This window comes from Ranitomeya variabilis, chromosome 4 (assembly GCF_051348905.1).
Source record: "Ranitomeya variabilis isolate aRanVar5 chromosome 4, aRanVar5.hap1, whole genome shotgun sequence".
Classification (NCBI taxonomy): Eukaryota; Metazoa; Chordata; class Amphibia; order Anura; family Dendrobatidae; genus Ranitomeya; species Ranitomeya variabilis.
In genome coordinates, this window is record NC_135235.1 from 614,247,748 (window position 1) to 614,269,394 (window position 21,647).

Genomic DNA, 21,647 nt, shown 5'->3' on the forward strand with positions numbered 1-21,647 from the left:
AGTGATGTCTCTAGCTGAAGTCCTTCATCTTTGCTTTTCATTTTAATCCAGCACAGACTGCCATCACTTCTTCCAGCCAGGGCTCGTCTCTGCATAAAATAACACAGTTACCTAGAGCACAGCTTCCAGACCACATTCCCCACTTTTTCCCTTTCTTCTACACCATGTTCCAAATTATTATGCAAATTATATTTTTCTTGGATTTTCCTAAATGGTCGGTGCAAATGACAGTCAGTCTAATAAAAGTCATCACCCGTTAGAGTATACATCGAATTTTATTGGAGAAACCTCCCAATGATAACAGTATAATCTCCAAAATGAATAAAAACTCACAATGCACTGTTCCAAATTATTATGCACAGTAGAATTTCTAAACATTTGATATGTTGTAAAGAACTGAAAATTCTCATTTGTGGAATTTGCAGCATTAGGAGGTCACATTCACTGAACAAAAAAGCTATTTAACTCCAAAACATCCTAACAGGCCAAGTTACATGTTACCATAGGAACTCTTCTTTGTTATCACCTTCACAATTCTTGCATCCATTGAACTTTTGAGTTGAGTTTTTGGAGAGTTTCTGCTTGTATTTCTTTGCATGAAGTCAGAATCGCCTCCTTGAGCTGCTGTTTTGATGTGATCGGCCTCCCACCCTCATAGATCTTTTGCTTGATGATACTCCAAAGGTTCTCTATAGGGTTGAGGTCAGGGGAAGATGGTGGCCACACCATGAGTTTATCTCCCTTTATGCCCATAGCAGCCAATTACTCAGAGGAATTCTTTGCAGCATGAGATGGTGCATTGTCAGCATGAAGATGATTTTGCTCCTGAAGGCACAATTCTGATTTTTATACCATGGAAGAAAGTTGTCAGTCAGAAACTCTATATACTTTGCCGAGGTCCTTTTCACACCTTCAGGTACCTTAAAGGGCCCTACCAGCTGGTTCCCCATGATTCCAGCCCAAAACATTACTCCTCCATCTCCTTGCTGACGTTGCAGCCTTGTTGGGACATGGTGGCCATCCACCAACCATCCATTACTTCATCCATCTGGACCACCCAGGGTTGCTCGACACTCATCAGTAAACAAGACTGTTTGGAAATCAGTCTTCATGTGTGTCTGGGCCCACTGCAACTGTTTCTGCTTGTGAACACTGTTTAGGGGTGGCCGAATAGTAGGGTTATGCACCACAGCAAGCCTTTGAAGGATCCTACACCTTGAGGTTCGAGGGACTCCAGAGGCACCAGCAGCTTCAAATAGCTGTTTGCTGCTTTGTAATGGTATTTTGGCAGCTGCTCTCTTTATCCAATGAATTTGTCTGGCAGAAACCTTCCTCATTATGCCTTTATCTGCATGAACTCTGTCTGTGCTCTGTTTCAGTCACAAATCTCTTCACAGTATGATGATCACTCTTAAGTTTTCGTTAAATATCTAATGTTTTCATACTTTGACCAAGGCATTGCACTATTTAATGCTTTTCAGCAGCAGAGAGATCCTTTTTATTTCCCATATTGCTTGAAACCTGTGGTCTGCTTTATAATGTGGAACATCATTTTTAAGTAGTTTTTCTTTAATTAGAATCACCTGGAAAACTAATGATCACATGTGTTTAAGATTGATTTCAGTGATCCACTGAGCCCTGAGACACAATACCATCCATGAGTTTATTTGAAAAACAAAACAATTAAATCTTTATTACACTTAAATCCAATTTGCATAATAATTTGGAACATGGTATACACTAGGCATCTGAATACAGAGGCGCACCCACAAACACAAACAATATATAATTGGTTATTATGCAACCTCATAAATTGTAAGCTTGCGAGCAGGGCCCTCATTCCTTTTGGTATCTGTTGATCTATGTGTTTATTGTTATGCTTAATGTCCATTGTCTGTACAAGTCCCCTCTAAAATGTAAAGTGTTGGCACTATAGAAATAAAATTATCATAATTATTATTATTAACCGACCATTCCAAATATAAATTATAATCCACCACTGTGCACCCACTAACTATAAATAGCCACTTTCCCCATTTAATATATAAATTAATTAGCACCTGTACTCTTTCCCCCAATTCATTACCAGTCACTTCATCCTCAATGCCCCCCACTATGTACCTACCACTCTAACCCTAACCCCGATTCATTATAGTTACATGCCCCTCCCACCCCAATTCATTTTCATGTCTTTCTCTCTCACCCTCTATTCATTATCAACTGCTCTACCCCACATTCAATACATCATTTACTTCCCCACCCTTAAAATTCATTATTTGTTCTTCCACTAGATCATCATTTGCTCTCCCCACCCCCTCTTCAATACATCATTTGCTCTCCCCACCTTCAATTAAATTGCTGTCCCCTGTCCCTCACACTGAATTTATCATTTTGCAGTCCCCCCACTTTAATTTGAAGTCCCCTTACTTCATTCATTGCAGTCCCCTATCACCCCCTCACTTCATCTGCAGTGACCCTTCATCATTTGCAGCCCCCTATCCCCCTTCCATTTCATTATGAGCAGTCCCACATCAGACACACTTCATCATGTGCAGTCCTGCAGTCCCCTTCTCCCACTTCATCATATGCAGTCCCCTTACCCCCCACTTCATCATGTGCAGTCCCCTTACCCCCACTTCATCATGTGCAGTCACCCTTACCCCCCACTTCATGTGCAGTCCATCTTACACTACACTTTATCATGTGCAGTCCCCATTACCCCCCACTTCATGTGCAGATCACTTTACCCCCCACTTCATCATGTGCAGTCCCCTTTAACCCCCAATTCATCATGTGCAGTAGCCTTACCCCCACTTAATCATGTGCAGTCCCCCTTACCCCCCACTTCATGTGCAGCCCCACTCCCCCTTCATCATGCACAATCCCCCTTACCCCCACATCATCATGTGCTGCCCCATACCATCATGTACAGCCCCACTCTCCCCACTTCATCATGTGCAGTCTCCTTTATCCACTAAACTATCATGTGCAGCCCCACTCCCCCTTCATCATGTGCAGCCCCACTCCATCATGTACAGCCCCAATCAACCTTCATCATGTGCAGCCCCACTTTACCCCCTCACTCCATCATGTGCAGTCTCCTTTAACCCACAAATTCCATCATGTGCAACCTCCTTACACCCCCCCACTTCATAACTTGCAGTTACCCACCATAAAATTTATTTTATAAAGAAAGCAAAAAAGTTCTTCATACTTACCTCACCAGTCGCTCCCCTGCAGTGCCTCTCTGCTTCTAACATCCGGGTCATGTCGGCGTGTGCGTGAGGACGCCATCGCGCATGCCCAACACCTAACCTGGAAGTATAGAGAACATGAAGGGAGCAGTAGCTGCGCAGCCGTCAAGGTGACAGCCAAGCATAGCTCCTGGCCCCAGTGCAGACGTGTGTGCTAACTGTGATGCGGCTGCGCACAATTTGCTGTGTGGCTGTAGCCACCACCAGGCAGCTGGCCCTGAACAGCTGCTGGTGGAGCGGCCTGGGGGGGCATTTGCCTCTTTGCCACCTGGGCCAGTCAGCCCCTGAATATAATGTTGATTACTTAACCAATGGATAGATTGGATAAACTCTTTAATTTCAAGAACTGACTGCTCACTTGCGGCCCTAGTGCATCCCACCTCCGCCATTGTCACAATACTCAATCACTATTATTCACTTCACTTGACCAGTTCCCCATTTCTTCCAAAGTCAGAGGATAAGCTAATGAGAGAGGACCCAGACCTACTACAGACAAGACATTAGGTAGGCTTGGAGGTGTGCTGGGGGGCTTATTCACAATATTTGGGGTGCTAGAGAAAGGGGTAAGCATGGACAAGCATTCGTACACGAGAGCCGGTTTATCCAGTATTGGTGATCATTGTTAAGTGGGGAAAAAAGTATTTAGTCAGCCACCAATTATGCAAGTTCTCCCACTTAAAAAGATGAGAGAGGCATCATCATAGGTAGACCACAACGATGAGAGTCACAATGAGAAAACAAATCCAGAAAATCACCTTGTCTGATTTGGAAAGATTTATTTGGTGAAGCTCATCATTGGGCTGATAATGGGGTACAAAGTATGGAGGTTCAGTCAGTGGAGGAAAGGTGGATGGATTTTTACACCACTTAAAGGACTGAAGGGGCACTTCTTTTCATACATGTCAGGACATTTTTTACCTTTTGTGCATTACTGCCCTTTTCCAACATGGCGTCTTTGGTCTCAAGTGCACTTGTCTTCCTGCTATAAAACTCCACCCCAGCCTTCAGTCTGTGCTAGATTATTCTGCTTTGCATCCAGCTCCTGATTACTCCCTGGCCTTGCACCTGCACCTGCTCCTGTGAACCTGTGTGGTGATCCTGCTACTCTGCTCTGAGTTCCTGCTGCATACACCAGTGTTCAGTAATCCTCCTTCATCTGCTGCTCATGTTACTTCCATCTGCATTTGCTGGACATGTAAGCTGTTTGCTGCTCTGCAAAACCTGAGACTATTAACCAGGCCTCCCTGGTTGAGCTAAGATATGATTTGAACTGCCTTATAGCATATCTATCTGTGCCTGGACTAAGTCAAGGATCTATTCGTGTCAAGTTTCCTCAAGAATAACTGTGCTTCATAGACTTTCTGTTTGTTTGCATCTACCTCTGAAGTTTCCTATTGACTGCTAAGCTGCATTTATTATTTGCACCAAGTGTTGTGGACTTGAGTTTGTCTCTGCACCTGCTTGAATCACCGTGTGATAATATTAACTTTACCACTTATAAAACTGTGTCCTGTTGTCTTGTTCCACGCAAAGAGTCTCCTGAATTATCCCCTATAATTATTACAGGATAATCTAGCCATAAAAAAAAAAGGAGACTGCTGGAACAATGACTGCAGAGAGCAGATTAGAGCAGGTGTTTTCCATAATTAGATCACTGCAGAAAGATGTGGAAGGTCTGCAAAAGAAATTTGGAAGCTTTGAACACAATCAACAAGTATTTGGACAAACTTTGCAGGACTTAAGCAATCGCATGGCAGCCCAGGAAAACAAACTTGCTGGCATAGAGTCTCAGTATGGACGGGCTTTTCAGGACATAAGCACGCAAATAGCTGCACAAGTGACTTTACCCTCTGGGCAACCGCCACCAGCTAGCCCACCTAAGTTGCCCCCATTCAGATTTAATGGTGATCGCGACAAATTTCGTGGCTTTGTGAATCAATGTATGCTATATTTTGATGTGCATGCTGACCGTTTTCCTACTGATAGATCCAAAATATTGTGTGTAATAATGCTACTGACCTCACGAGCGCTCGCCTGGGCGAATCCGATGATTGATTCTCGTGACCCACGGTTAAATGACTTTGATGATTTCTTGGCCGCTATGGCATTAATGTTTGATGACCCTAATCGCCGTGCAACCGCTGAATCTGCTTTGTTGTCTTTACGCCAGGCTAAACGTTCTGTTATTGAGTATGCCACTTAATTCAGGAGATTAGCTGTAGATACCAATTGGGACAGTTATGCACAATTGCCTATTTTTAAAATGGGTCTGTCTAGTATTATAAAAGATGAACTAGCTCGCTCGGAGTCACCACAAGAACTAGAGACATTTATACAGCATTGTGTGCGCATAGACATTCTCCTTACTGAGCGTAGGCAGGAGAAATTTGCTGCATATAACCGTATTTCTAACTTTTCTCTTCCTTCCAAAGAGCCTGCAGGTAAAACAACTCGGGAAGTGGAGGAGGTGCCCATGCAAATTGATTCCGTTCAGAGACGCAAGATCAATGAGCGCCGGGAGCATCGCCTTCGTGAAAGTCTATGTTTCTACTGCAGCCAGTCTGACCACTTCTTGATCAATTGTCCTAAGTGTCCTAGACGGCCTAACAAGGTGCTAGCAGCAATAGGGGAGTATGACAACTGTGATGATGAATCTGACATCTCTGAATGTAGCCTGCCTTTAAACGCTGTATTTCATTCACTTTCTATGACTTCACCCCACAAGGAGCTGAAGGAAAAGAACTCTCACTGTTCTCTCCCTATTAAGATCCTGTGTTCAGGACAGTGGATTTCCAGTTCTGCTATGATTGACTCTGGTGCAGGTGGCAATTTCATGGATATCGCATTTGCCAAGGAACATGGTATTAAAATTCAGCAAAGAGCCTCTCCAATTACCATGGAAACATTGGATGGGTCACCTTTAATCTCTGGGCCTGTGGATCAGGAGACCGTACCCCTTGAAATTTTGTTGGAGCCCTAATCAACAGGAGCAACTTTCTTTCTTGCTAATTTCTTCTGCTCATTTTCCTGTGATTTTAGGCATTCCTTGGTTGCGTTCTCAGAACCCGATTATCAACTGGGAGACAAAGGAGATTATCTTTCCAACAAGGAGCAACTCAGCGTTAACAGAAGCTGTCCCTGAGTCCACGGCTACGGAACCACATGTACAGGTATTTTCTTTACCTCCAGCATATAAAGAGTTCTCTGACCTCTGTGACAAGAAGAATGCAGATCAGCTTCCTCCACACAGGCATTATGACTGTTCCATTAAGTTGCTTCCTGGGGCAGATATTCCTTTTGGTCACGTATACCCTTTGGCGGCACCTGAGCTTCAAGCCTTAAAGGAGTATATTGATGAAAATCTGGCCAAAGGCTTCATACGTCCTCCTTCCTCACCAGCAGGGGCACCCATTTTTTTTGTAAAGAAGAAGGATGGGACCCTGAGACCCTCTGTTGACTATCGGGAACTCAATAAGGTAACCGTACGAAACCGTTACCCTTTGCCTCTGATTCCCGAATTACTGGAAAGAGTCCGCCATGCTAAGGTGTTCTCTAAGCTGGATCTTCGTGGGGCTTAAAATTTGGTGCTTATTCGTCCAGGGGATGAGTGGAAGATAGCATTCAGATGCCGGTATGGACACTTTGAATCTCTTGTGATGCCCTTCGGGCTTTGTAACGCCCCTGCAGCATTTCAACACCTTGTTAATGACATCTTCAGAGATTTGTTGGACCAGTTTGTGGTGATCTATTTGGACGATATACTAATCTTTTCTGACTCTCTACAGGAACATGAAGAACATGTCAAAACTGTTTTAAGACATCTGAAAGAGAACCAACTGTATATCAAGCCGGAGAAATGCGAGTTCCATCGTTCTGAGATACAGTTCTTGGGTTATATCATCTCTCCCCAGGGGCTGAACGTGGAATCTGGTATCGATTCAGGCTATTCTTGACTGGCCGGCACCCAAGAACGTTAAGGAGGTCCAACGTTTTATTGGTTTTGCAAATTTCTACAGACGCTTCATTCGAAATTTTTCTGATATTGTCCCTCCCATTACTTCCTTGACAAAGAAGGAAAAGCCCTTTAAGTGGTCATCAGAGGCTCAAGAAGCTTTTGTTTGGCTGAAGATCTGTTTCACATCAGCATCGCTGTTGATACACCCTGATCCAACACTTTCTTTCATTGTGGAGGTGGACGCTTCTGATAATGCTTTGGGGGCTATTCTCTCCCAAAGAACTGGAGAGAAGGGTCTGCTACATCCTTGTGCTTTCTTTTCCCGTAGACTAACCTCAGCAGAGAAGAATTACGACGTGGGAGACAAGGAATTGCTGCCTATTGCGGCTTTCAAAGAATGGAGGCATCATCTGCAAGGAGCTGCACAACAGATCATAGTGCTAACTGACCATCGCAATCTAGAGTTCCTTAGATCCGCTAGATGTCTTTCTCCTTGTCAGGCTCGTTGGAACTTATTCTTAAATCAATTTAACTTTGTTATCTCGTACCGTCCAGGTTCTCGTAATGGGAAGGCTGATGCTTTATCCCGAAACCATGCTGCGGATACCATACCTGGAGCCCCGTCCAAGACCATTCTATCTGATGCCAATTTCATCGGAGTTATCCACGATCAGGACTTGTGGAAGGAGTGCAGGGAGGCCTATGAAGGTGATGTATTTCTGGCCAACCCACCTGTGGATATTAATCTTGTCTTTAAGGGTGGCATGTGGTTCAGAGATCGACGTATCTACGTCCCGGAGGTCATCCGTCTGCAGATCCTCAAGTTGGTACATGACTCCAGGTTGGCTGGTCACGGGGGGTACAGAAGACACAAGAGTTCCTGAGCCGATTCTTCTGGTGGCCAACTTGCCTGAAGGATACCAAGGACTATGTTCCCTCTTGCAAGGTATGTGCCCGTTACAAGACTCCTCATGTGGCACCTACGGGTCTTCTACAACCATTACCTGTTCTATCCCGCCCTTGGGGGTCTATATCAATGGACTTTATTGTGGAGCTGCCTACATCGGGGGGCATGAATACAATCATGGTGGTAGTTGATCGCTTGACTAAAGCTGCTCATTTTGTTCCGTGCACCGGCCTCCCCTCTGCTAAAGATACAGTGAACTTGGTTACACAGAATGTCTTTCGGTTGCATGGGGTGCCGGATGAGATCATCTCTGTCCGTGGAGTACAGTTCACTTCAAGATTCTGGAAGGGGTTTTGCTCTGCACTCAATATTAATGTCTGTCTCTCTTCTGCTTACCATCCCCAGACAAATGGTCAGACTGAGCGTACCAACCAGACATTGGAACAATATCTAAGATGCTATGTCAGCCATCTCCAGGATGATTGGTTGGAGTTGCTGCCGTTAGCCGAATTTTCATATAATAATTCTCAGAGCGCCTCCAATAAATTTACACCTTTCTTTGCCAATCTGGGTTATCATCCGTGTATTTTACCTAGGTCTCCAATTAATTCTCCGGTTCCAGCAGTGGAGGAAAGGCTGACTGCGATGAGACAAAATCTGGAGGTTCTGAAGGAATCCCTGACCACGGCTCAAGAACGTTATAAGAGATCGGCTGATAGATTCCGTAAACCTGCACCCATGTTCAAGGTAGGAGATTCCGTGTGGTTAGCAACGAAGAATCTGAAATTAAACGTTCCTTCACAAAAACTTGGACAGAAATTCATTGGCCCTTTCAAGATCAACGGTATTGTGAGCTCTGTGGCCTGCCGGCTGAAGCTACCTAGGACAATGAAGGTACACCCAGTTTTTCATGTATCTTTACTAAAGCCTGTATCTCCTAATACCTTCCAGGGACGTGTTGTGCCACCTCCACAGCCTGTGTTGATTGATGGGCAAGAACAATTTGTGGTGGAGGAAATTATTGATTCCAGGATTCGCAGGAATCGGCTCCAATATCTGATAAGATGGCAGGGATATCCCCCTGAGGAAGACTCTTGGGAACCTGTGGAAAACATCAATGCTCAACAGAAGATTTCTCGTTTTCATCAGAGATTCCCTGAGAAACCAGGTCCAGGATCGTCCTGAGGCCGCTTCTAAGGAGGGAGTAATGTCAGGACTCTGAACATTTTTTACCTTTTGTGCATTACTGCCCTTTTCCAACATGGCGTCTTTGGTCTCTTGTGCTCTTGTCTTCCTGCTATAAAACTCCACCGCAGCCTTCAGTCTGTGCTAGATTATTCTGCTTTTCATCCAGCTCCTGATTACTCCCTGGCCTTGCACCTGCACCTGCTCCTGTGAACCTGTGTGGTGATCCTGCTACTCTGCTTTGAGTTCCTGCTGCATACACAAGTGTTCAGTAATTCTCCTTCATCTGCTGCTCGTGTTACTTCCATCTGCATTGCTGGACATGTAAGCTGTTTGCTGCTCTGCAAAACCTGAGACTATTAACCAGGCCTCCCTGGTTGAGCTAAGATATGATTTGAACTGCCTTATAGCATATCTATCTGTGCCTGGACTAAGTCAAGGATCTATTCGTGTCAAGTTTCTTCAAGAATAACTGTGCTTCATAGACTTTGTTTGCATCTACCTCTGAAGTTTCCTATTGACTGCTAAGCTGCGTTTATTATTTGCACCAAGTGTTGTGGACTTGAGTTTCTCTCTGCACCTGTTTGAATCACCGTGTGATAATATAAACTTTACCACTTATAAAACTGTGTCCTGTTGTCTTGTTCCACGCAAAGAGTCTCCTGAATTATCCCCTATAATTATTACAATACAGTCCTTTCATTTTTGTTGCTTCCCAACGTAATTTAGCGATTTATAAATAAAATTTAAATTCTACTCTTGTATTTTTTGGGTTGGTAACAGATAAACATATGAAGTACGTGATACCAGTTCTCGATCTTGTTGCCGGGAGAACCCCAAGGGAAAAGTATACTTTCAGACTGTGGGACCTTCAGGCCAAGCGTGGAAATATTTAGGCTTCATCTGTCTGTTTAGATGTGCAAAAACGCTTAGCCTGAGAAAAATCTCAGTCTCTCGGTAGCGATGCCCAATACTTTCTCCTGCTCCAGTCTCTGCATTGAAATGTGAAAGTAACCATGGAAACCAACAAAATGTCCTTGGAATGTGGGAGAAAAGAAGATAGCCGCTATAAACATGCAAAACCACCCAATAACCAATCAGTACTCTTATTAGTCTTGTGTTTGGGTCGAGAAACTTTCTTTCATAGGGTTTTTTAACCTCTTTTGAGTACTTTGTTTTAAGGGTTTTTCTCATTTTGGTGCCCCTGTCCATTGACGTCATGAGCATTGGTCTTGGCTTCCCTCTTTACAAACAATAAGTTGCTCTGTAACTGTAAGAGATTGTCCTACTCTGACTAATCCGACCTGCAAGTCCAAAGGATAGTTGATAATTTGTTGATCGGCCAGCAGCTTGGGGAATCGCCGATAGAATGGAGCGACTTTGCACATGCTCGTCCACTTCTTCACTCATTCATTTCCTATGTGGCTGCTATCTCTGGCACCCCAATAGAGAGTGGAGTGGTGAATGGGTGTCTGACTTTAAGTGCCATTTTGTATCTGGCACAAAAAAGTTCCCCAATCTGCAGATTGCTATGGTTCCCAGCCATTGAACCACTAACAATCACAAGTTATCATCTATCCTGTGGCTATGTGATAACTTGTTTTTCTGAACAACCCCTTTATCTTATAATAACACAATGACTATCAGTGCATCCTATCAGCTAGGTTAATTAATTTGTGGATGCCATCAATAGCTGCTTTACTTGATTACCAGGTTGTCTGTCCTCAGTGGCAAACTTAAAGTTTCTTCCACTTGGTCTCAGTCTATCTTGCCATTCTAGTTTTCTTGGCTTCTTTTGTTTGGTACAGGTCTGTCTGGTCTTCTTTCTCAGTCTCGGACCTACCTAGTCCTTTCTACTAGCATTCCTGGTTCTTCTTAGATGCCATTTTTGACTGGCAGTTTTTCTTCCTTGATGTCATGGTCATGGTCATCTTTATTAGGGTGCCAACCTGCCTGAGTCACATCATCTCATCATCTGGCCACTGTGTCTGACATTAGACGGCATCCGGAGAACTGATCTCGGATGAGATTCGTCCCAATGTAAACATGTTTGTAATCACCCAACAAACAAGCAAACGCTTCTTCAGATAGTTTATGATGGCATAAAAGTCACTGTAGTCAGCAGCACATCACCTGATACAAACAGAAGTGCTGCCGAGAACATGATGCTGTATGGGGGCAGAACCATTATTTTAATGATTGTTCTTATCCCATGAGTCATCATCCGCCTGTGAACAAGCTCCTATCATCTGGCATATGGTCGATCAGCACTCGGATGAGCCCGAAAGTGGCCTGTGAAATTGGTCTTCAGTTGATCGGAGAGTGACAAAACCAACTTTGCTTTGAGTAATGGCATTGACTTAGGAAGGGGAGCAGTAAAAAAAAAAAAAAATCGGTCAGCATTAAGTGCAGCACTTAGAGGAAAAAAAATAAAACATAGGACGAGCTTTAGACATTGATTTTTTTTTTTATGTTTCGTAATCTTGTGGAGAGTTAAGAATCTGAACGTCTTTCAAGAATTTGAGTCCATCTCTTCAGTAATATAATAATTACTCCTTTCACTTCTGTTGATGTTGGGTGATTGATGTCTCAATTATTTCCTTCTCGATAACAAAAAAAGCCTTATAGCTGCTCCTTTATTCCATACAATAAAATAATTTGTGTGAGTGAAACATATTACAGCGCATATTATTGCCCTGTCGGATATCCCAGCGGGTTACGCAAAACAATAGACTTGGCAAAATAATTAAAAGGTTTCTCAAGAAGCAAAAAAAAAATTCTCACAAATGGGTTGGCAACCTTTTACTCTACGACATTACTCCCCCGCCCCTAAATCATATATATGCTCATGTTTATTTCATTGGTACCTTTATATTTTTTGTCTTCCATTGCCTGAATCTTGATAATTTTTTATACAAATTACTTGCTGGCGCTTCACTTTGTCTGTTAATCTATGGCCTACTTTGCCTCTGACATCTGGTGCCGGACAGGAAATTGTGGTCTCCTTGCTTCTGCCCAGTACCTTTCCCTTCCGGAGGTGGGTGCGCTTTTCTACTGCACTTGTGCTGCGCAACAATGCATACACAACGGTGATTTTGGAGGGTCAAACTTAAATCAAAAGGAGGTGGAAGCAAATTGTCCCATTTTAGGGGAAAAATGTTTCACTGTCAGTAAATATGTCTCTGGATTAACTTTTCATCTACAGTATTTAGTATCCAAAAAAGTTATTTAGGCCCTTGTCGAACTTGCTGCTCATGAAAACAGGCAGCCCATGAGAAAGGGGCAGCCTTACTTCATCACAGTGCCAATCACATTAGTGGTCAGATGACCCTAAGGGACAGACCTTTCTTGGTTAGGCTACGTTCCCACAATGAGCTTTTTGGTACATTTTTTTCATAGAATCATAGAATGTTAGAGTTGGAAGGGACCTCCTGGGTCATCTGGTCCAACCCCCTGCTCAGAGCAGGATTCACTAAATCATCCCAGACAGATGTTTGTCCAGCCTCTCTTTAAAGACTTCTATTGAAGGAGAACTCACCACCTCTCGTGGCAGCCTGTTCCACTCATTGATCACCCTGACTGTCAAAAATATCTAATCTGTGTCTCCTCCCATTCAGTTTCATCCCATTACTTCTAGTCTTTCCTTGTGAAAATGAGAATAAAGATGATCCTTCTACAATGTGACAGCCCTTGAGATATTTGTAGACAGCTGTTAAGTTTCCTCTCAGTCTTCTCCTTTACAAGCTAAACATTCCCAAATCCTGTAACCGTTCCTCATAGGACATGGTTTGCTGACCAGTCGCTGTTCTGGTCGCTCTTCCGAACTTGCTCCAGTTTGTTGATGTCTTTTTTTAAAATGTGGTGCCGATTTTCTGCACCATTTCTGCATCTATTAAGTAAATTAGGTTATTTAAATAAAAATTATTACGTTTTTGAGTGCAGTTTCTTTACATGCATTTTTAGCGCATTTTTGATGTTTTTTGTCTTTTTCTGGTATAATGTGTTTTAAGTAAAGCTGATTTGTTTTTGATAATTCCTGCTATTTGGTTAAAACTTTATGTGCAGATTACGTGCTTTTTCAGTGGGTTTACATTCAAAGAAAATGTAGAACTGTGGATTTTTGGGGTTTTTTTTAGTGCATTTTTCTCTTCTTTTGGCAGCTGTGTAAGGGGAACAACAGAGAGCAACATAGAAGGTTCCTCCTATGTACAAGAGCAAAGAAGGTATTTCATGTTGTGGTGTGACGGGAGTCATATTCTTTCTTAGCTTTTGCTTTGGCATTGGTTACTGCACCCTTTTTGTTAATATTAGGATTTATTGGAAATGCCCTTTAAGTGCTCTTCTCGTAGAGGCCAAGATATCCTCGTGACAGTTTTGTAGATATTTTTGGTTCCGAGATCTTTTTTTTTTTTCTTTCTCTAAGCACTTGTATTTAAAACAAAAAGAAAAGGGGTAATCATGAGTTCCTAAGCCTAGGAATTCTATGGGGAAGCGTGTCTTGCCTATTGCGGTCCGTGCACCCCTTGGACTAATCCTCCTTACACAGAATTAGATGTGTCTGTTTGCAGATCTCTTCAATTCAGGCGGGAATAGCGTTTTGTTGCGGAAAGAGACTATTTAATCTCATGTTTACATCTAGACGCCAGTAGTCCTGCTCGGTTTTTAGAAGGAGAGGGCTGACAATTTTTGTCATCTACGTCCCTACGGGAAAGATTTGTTAATTAGCCGTTTTGCTGCCGCCTCCGTCCTACTGTAGATGAAGACATTTGCCCCAATAAAACATTTTTTATGCTAAGTTATATAAGCTCCCTTCGGGAGGGCAGTCTCATTAAGTGGCACCTTCCTTGGCTTATTTAGATGTAAATGGCTAATTAGACTGCGAAGGAGATATTTGCACTGCGCTGTTCTCATTCCTTTTCATTGTGGAGGGAAAGAAGCCAGTAGTTTTATAGAGTGAATGCTAGCTCTCTATGTGACTCTTCACGGAATTAACGTTTAGGTTTAATCATCACGTTTTCAAGGTCTTCGAGGAAATGTTAGACATTGCTTCTGTAAATCGCGGTGTGCCACTGTGGAACTACAGCACGGCAAGGTCTTATAAAGGTAACTCTTCATAGTGAGGCCTTAAAGGCTGCCTGTGAGTAGAATCGATCCTTCTAAGACGTCTATATGGGCATGCAGTTTATACAAAACTTAATAAACTAATACCTTGATACCTGAGAGTCAACATATTATTCCAGAGAAGTCCACGTTTTTTTTACATGTAAACTAGCTGTTAAGATCTATGGGCGGGGCACATATCTCGGTGAGAATTTGCCTCCAGAGATTATTTTAAATGAAAATGGACATTACCAGTGTGAGACATGTAATAACTGACAGTCTGCTCTCCTGATCTATATGTCTCACACTGGTAACATCCCCTTTTATTTAAAATAATCTCAGGGAGATCGTTTTTTCCGGCGTATAAGATGACTTTTTAACCCCTAAAAATTGTCCCAAAAGTCGGGGGTCGTCTTATTTGCCAGGTACGGCATGTGCAGGGAGCGATCCTGGATGTTCCCAGGGTCTGAAGGAGAGGAAACTCTCCTTCAGGCCCTGGGATCCATATTCATGTAAAAAATAAAGAATAAAAATAAAAAATATGTATATACTCACCCCTCCGAGAAGCCTGGCTGTCACCGCTGCAAGCGTCTGCCTCCGTTCCTAAGAATTGCAGAGCGTGAAGGACCTTCGATGACGTCACGGTCAGGTGACCGGTCACATGAGCGGTCACGGACCAATCACAGGACTGCGACGTCATCGAGGGTCCTTCATGCTCTGCAATTCTTAGGAACGGAGGCAGACGCTTGCAGCAGTGACAGCCAGGCTTCTCGGAGGGGTGAGTATATACATATTTTTTATTCTTATTCTTTATTTTAAACATGAATATGGATCCCAGGGCCTGAAGGAGAGTCTCCTCTCCTTCAGACCCTGGGAACCACACGCCGTATAAGATGACTGGGCGTATAAGATGATCCCCGTCTTATACAGCGGGCATATCTCAAATTCCATATTTTATATGGAAAAGTTGGGGGTCGTCTTATACGCCCAGTCGTCTTATACACCAGAAAATACGGTATGTCCGGAACAGATATTGAGAACTCATTCAGAAAAACGTGGATTTCTCTGTAATAAGACATCGGATCACAGATATCAAGGTATCACTTTATTCAACTTCCTGTGACCTACATGCCCATATAGACTGCTAAGGAGGGTAGATCTTATTGACAAATGCACTTTAAAGGGAATCTGTCACTAGGTACGTGCTATGTAATCTGTTAGTAGCATGATGTAGGGGCAGACGTCAGACTTTCTGGTTGCAAGTCACATGCAACACACTTGCCATAGGCTTCAATGCAAGACGCACGCAACATAAGACTTTTCTGTAACTTAGCAAATTCAGAAATCTAAAGTAGTCAAGTCGCAGACAGGTTACATGAATGTTTTTGTCTTGTGGATTTTTGGAAAATTGGTGTCACACAACACATGTCGCGACGTGGCCCTAGCCTTTTTTTTGCCTATGTCCCATACTGCATAGTTGTTTCCTTTCTTAATCTTCCCATTTCCTCAAAATATACCTAGATAAATAAATAATAGGGAATGACCACCTTAGAAAAAAATGTAATTTGTGAACTCCACCCAAGAGTGTTCACAAATGTTGGCAGTACTACAAAAAATGGTTTGCATTGGGGTATGTGCATTATGGTAGCAGGTCCCTGTTTGATGTCAGCTAACGCAGAGAATAGGAGCAGAGAATAGGATGACTGCTTTGCACACTCTTGGCATTCTCTTGATGAGCTTCAAGAGGTAGTCACCAGGAATGGTCTTCCAACAATCTTGAAGGAGTTCCCAGGGATGCTTAGCACTTGTTGGCCCTTTTTCCTTCACTCTGCGGTCCAGCTCACCCCAAACCATCTCGATTGGGTTCAGGTCTGGTGACTGTGGAGGCCAGGTCATCTGGCGTAGCACCCCATCACTCTCCTGCTTGGTCAAATAGCCCTTACACAGCCTGGAGGTGTGTTTGGGGTCATTGTCCTGTTGAAAAAAAATAATGATGGTCCAACGAAACGCAAACAGGATGGAATTGCATGCCGCTGCAAGATGCAGTGGTAGCCATGCTGGTTCAGTATGCCTTCAATTTTGAATAAATCCCCAACAGCAAAGCACCCCCACACCATCACACCTCCTCCTCCATGCTTCACGGTGGGAACCAGGCATGTAGAGTCCATCCGTTCACCTTTTCTGCGTCGCACAAAGACACGGTATGTAGAACCAAAGATCTCAAATTTGGACTCATCTGACCAAAGCACAGATTTCCACTGGTCTAATGTCCATTCCTTGTGTTCTTTAGCCCAAACAAGTGTCTTCTGCTTGTTGCCTCTCCTTAGCAGTGGTTTGCTAGCAGCTATTTTACCATGAAGGCCTGCTGCACAAAGTCTCCTCTTAACAGTTGTTGTAGAGTTGTGTCTGCTGTTAGAACTCTGTAGCACTGACCTGATCTCTAATCTGAGCTGCTGTTAACCTGCGATTTCTGAGGCTGGTGACTCGGATAAACTTATCCTCAGAAGCAGAGGTGACTCTTTGTCTTCCTTTCCTGGGGCGGTCCTCATGTGAGCCAGTTTCTCTGTATCACTTGATGGTTTTGGCCACTGCACTTGGGGACACTTTCAAAGTTTTCCCAATTTTTCAGACTTACTGACCTTCTTTTCTTAAAGTAATGATGGCCACTCGTTTTTCTTTACTTAACTGCTTTTTTCTTGCCATAATACAAATTCTAACAGTCTATTCAGTAGGACTATCAGCTGTGTATCCACCAGACTTCTGCACAACACAACTGATGGTCCCAACTAGGGTCGTATTTAGAGTTTCTGCTGCCCTAGGCACTTTAGTGCTGCCTCCCCCTTTTGTGAGTATGACACTATCGGCAGTGACTTTGCCATAAATCGCTGATGTGAAAGACGCCTTTTGCAGCAGATCTGGCAGTTTTTCCGCATCTGCCGTGTAACGGATCACTTAAGGCAACACTGCGTTCGGCCTCATTCATTCCCTATGGGACTTGTGGACATGTGCGGCACTTGCGCTTTTTCCGCGATCCGGCAAATGCGGTACTGCAGGAATGGAAAAAAACACTGCTAGCAGTGTTTTTTGTATCACTGCAAGTGCAAAACCGCAAGTGCCGCACATGTCCGCAAGTAGCCATCACTACCTCTCCCTGTGCCTTCCTAGCTCATCCCTAACCATCCCTCTCTGACCTAAAACTACACTATAAAGCTTTAGGAAAACAATTTATTAACTGACATATTCCTATGATAATGAGGCTCCAGGCTACGGCGTAGACAGGGACGGGCAGTCCCCGGGTCTCCATTCTCTCTGTGCACACCCTCAGTCCCTGCCTCACTGCCTTTGCACAGACATCCATCCACCGGACCCGATAATCACCGCTCGCAGTGGCATGCCGGCAGAGGTGTATCTAGGGTTTCTGGCACCAGGGGCAAGAATTCATTTTGATGCCCTCCCCCCCACAGGACATATGTGATTTGCACACTTAGTCATGTACCGACGAGCTCCTCTCCCTAATGCTTTCAATGTTCAGTGAAAAACAGAGAAGCAGAAGAGAAGCTCGTTGTCACAGGACCACAAGTATGAAAATCGCATATGAGTGAAGTGTCCATGTGACTACTGCTGGAACCTGCAGAGGTGAATCCTGACATCAGAGGCTTTTGAATTCTCACAACGCATGCACTGCACACTTTTAGGATTCTCCCTTGCCGGTGGACAGTCATGTCAGCACAAGTATGCGATTTGTATACTTCTGACCACATTCCGACTAGACGTGCTCGACTTCGCTCAGTTCATTTTCACTGACGGAGGCCACATATGTCAAGTCAGCATGTGACCGCATGTATGTAAATCGCCGGCACGAGAGAATCCTGACAGCGTGCAGTGCGCACTGTGAGAAGTCAGAAGTCTGCAGTCGCAAAGAATGACTGCAGGCTCATCACAAACCTGGACATCCCCTTTAATGCTCCTAACATAAATAAAAACATGAGAGTTAGTTAGTATCACAAATAACATTTATATCCAGGTACCTGATAGATGAAGTCGCCTCTGGAGCCGTTCTTCTCTTCTTCATTTTGTCCAGATCCCATGATGAGTTTTCTCATCCACAGCCGTCTCTGCAGACTTACATCTTCTCCGCTCTTTTGCAGAAAATCTCCACATGACGCCCTTAAAGATACAAGTGTCATTATAATGCTCCTGAATAAAAAAATTGCCCCTCACTATATTGTCTGTTATGATCTGGTGGCCTAAGAGCAGCATGAGACGTACTCTGGAGAAAGTGGTACCTGTACTGACCGCAGACCCTGAACTTAACACCACAACTAGAAGTAGCCGTGGAATGTACCTAGCGCTCCCTAGACATCTCGACACAGCCGGAGGACTAATTACCCCTAGAGATAGAAAAGGGAAAACTATCTTGCCTCAGAGAAAATTCCAAAAGGATAGGCAGCCCCCCTCAAATATTGACTGTGAGAGGAGAGGGAAAAAACATACACAGACTGAAATCAGAATTTAGCAAAGGAGGCCACTTCTAGCCAAATAGAAAGGATAGGACAGAGTACTATGCGGTCAGTATCAAAACACTAGAAAATATCCACCACAGAAAATACAAAAACTCCACAGCTAACTAAAGATATGGAGGGTACATCTGCATCTCCAGAGATACCAGCTTGGCTAAACAAATCCTTATACAGACCTACAGACCAAGCTGGACAAGACAAAAAACATGGAAAAGAACTGAACAATAAGGCCACAGCATGTGGACAGCAAAAAATCAAGGCCAGAACTTATCTTTGATGAAAAGAACTGCAAAGCAGGAGAGACCAGGCAGAGATGTGAATCCTCCAGGAACAATGGACAACTGGCACTGACTAAAGGGTGAAGCAAGACTAAATAGCCCAGTCAAAATTGCAAAAAGTGAACACACCTGATAAATGCTGTGATTCAGAGACAGCAGCGCTACCACTTACAACCACCGGAGGGAGCCCAAGAGCAGAATTCACAACAGTACCCCCCCTTGAGGAGTGGTCACCGAACCCTCACCAGAGCCCCCAGGCCGATCCGGACGAGCCAAATGAAAGGCACAAACCAAATCATCAGCATGAACATCGGAGGCAACAACCCAAGAATTATCCTCCTGGCCATAACCCTTCCATTTGACAAGATACTGAAGCTTCTGCCTCGAAAAACGAGAATCCAAAATCTTCTCAACCACATACTCCAACTCCCCATCAATTAACAACGGGGCAGGAGGTTAAACAGAGTGAACAACGGGCACCACATATTTCCGCAACAAAGATCTATGAAAAACATTATGGATGGAAAAAGAGGCCGGAAGGGCCAAACGAAAAGACACTGGATTGATAATCTCAGAAATCCTATAAGGACCAATAAACCGAGGCTTAAACTTAGGGGAAGAAACCTTCATAGGGACATGACGGGAAGACAACCAGACCAAATCCCCAACCCGAAGCCGGGAACCATCACACCGACGACGATTAGCAAAACGCTGAGCCCCCTCCTGAGACAACACCAAATTGTCAACAACATGAGCCCAAATTTGCTGCAACCTGTCAACCACAGAGTCACCCCAGGACAATCAGAAGGCTCAACATGCCCCGAAGAAAAACGAGGATGAAAACCAGAGTTACAAAAGAAGGGTGAAACCAAGGTAGCAGAACTAGCCCGATTATTAAGGGCAAACTCGGCCAATGGCAAGAAAGCCACCCAATCATCCTGATCAGCAGACACAAAGCATCTCAAATAAGTTTTCAAAGTCTGATTAGTTCGCTCGGTTTGGCCATTTGTCTGAGGATGAAATGCGGAAGAAAAAGACAAATCAATGCCCAGCCTAGCACAAAAGGCCCGCCAAAACCTAGAAACAAACTGGGAACCTCTATCGGACACAATATTCTCCGGAATGCCATGCAAACGAACCACATGCTGAAAAAACAACGGAACCAAATCAGAAGAGGAAGGCAACTTAGGCAAAGGTACCAAATAAACCATCTTAGAAAACCGGTCACAAACCACCCAGATAACTGACATCTTCTGGAAAACCGGAAGATCCAAAATAAAATCCATAGAAATATGCGTCCAAGGCCTCTCAGGGACCGGCAAAGGCAAAAGCAACCCACTAGCGCGGGAACAGCAAGGCTTGGCCCGCGCACAAGTCCCACAGGACTGCACAAAATAACGCACATCCCGTGACAAAGAAGGCCACCAAAAGGACCTACCAACCAAATCTCTGGTACCAAAAATCCCAGGATGACCAGCCAACACAGAACAATGAACCTCCGAAATCACTTTACTTGTCCATCTGTCAGGAACAAACAATTTCCCCACTGGACAGCGGTCAGGTTTATCAGTCTGAAATTCCTGAAGAACCCGTCGTAAATCAGGGGAGATGGCAGAAAGAATCACCCCTTCCTTCAGAATACCGACCGGCTCAAGGACCCCAGGAGAATCAGGCAAACAGCTCCTAGAGAGGGCATCTGCCTTAACATTCTTAGAACCCGGAAGATACGAGACCAGAAAATCAAAACAGGAGAAAAACAGGGACCATCGGGACTGTCTAGGATTCAGCCGTTTGGCAGACTCGAGATAAATCAGATTCTTATGATCGGTAAAGACCACAATCCGGTGCTTGGCCCCCTCAAGCCAATGTCGCCACTCCTCAAATGCCCACTTCATAGCCAACAACTCGCGATTGCCGACATCATAATTGCGTTCCGCAGGCGAAAACTTTCGAGAAAAGAAGGCACACGGTTTCATCAAGGAACCATCAGAATTCCTCTGAGACAAAACGGCCCCTGCCCCAATCTCAGAAGCGTCAACCTCAACCTGAAAAGAAAGAGAAACATCCGGTTGACGCAACACAGGGGCAGAAGTAAATCGGCGTTTAAGCTCCTGAAAGGCAGAAACAGCCGCAGAGGACCAATTCGTCACATCAGCGCCTTTCTTCGTCAAATCGGTCAGGGCTTTAACCACACTGGAGAAGTTGGCAATGAAACGGCGATAAAAATTAGCAAAGCCCAAAAATTTCTGAAGGCTCTTCACGGATGTGGGCTGGATCCAATCATGAATGGCCTGAACCTTAACCGGATCCATTTCTATAGATGAGGGAGAAAAAGTGAAGCCCAAAAAAGAAATCTTCTGTACTCCAAAGAGGCACTTAGACCCCTTCACAAACAAGGCATTATCACGAAGGATCTGAAATACCATCCTGACTTGTTTCACATGAGAC

At 44.0% G+C, this 21,647-nt stretch overlaps 2 protein-coding genes across 7 annotated transcripts in view; both read left to right on the forward strand.

Moving 5' to 3' along the window:
• The window catches only part of SLC39A11 (solute carrier family 39 member 11), a 618,770-nt gene that overhangs the window by 199,660 nt on the left and 397,463 nt on the right, over positions 1-21,647 (forward strand). The gene's annotated exons all lie outside the window — the stretch shown is intronic.
• On the forward strand, positions 8,733-9,772 carry LOC143766060 (chromobox protein homolog 5-like). The gene is made up of 2 exons (XM_077253435.1): positions 8,733-8,863; positions 9,068-9,772. Exons 1-2 carry the CDS (start codon positions 8,762-8,764, stop codon positions 9,299-9,301), a joined length of 336 nt encoding a protein of 111 aa, XP_077109550.1. The 5' UTR covers positions 8,733-8,761; the 3' UTR covers positions 9,302-9,772.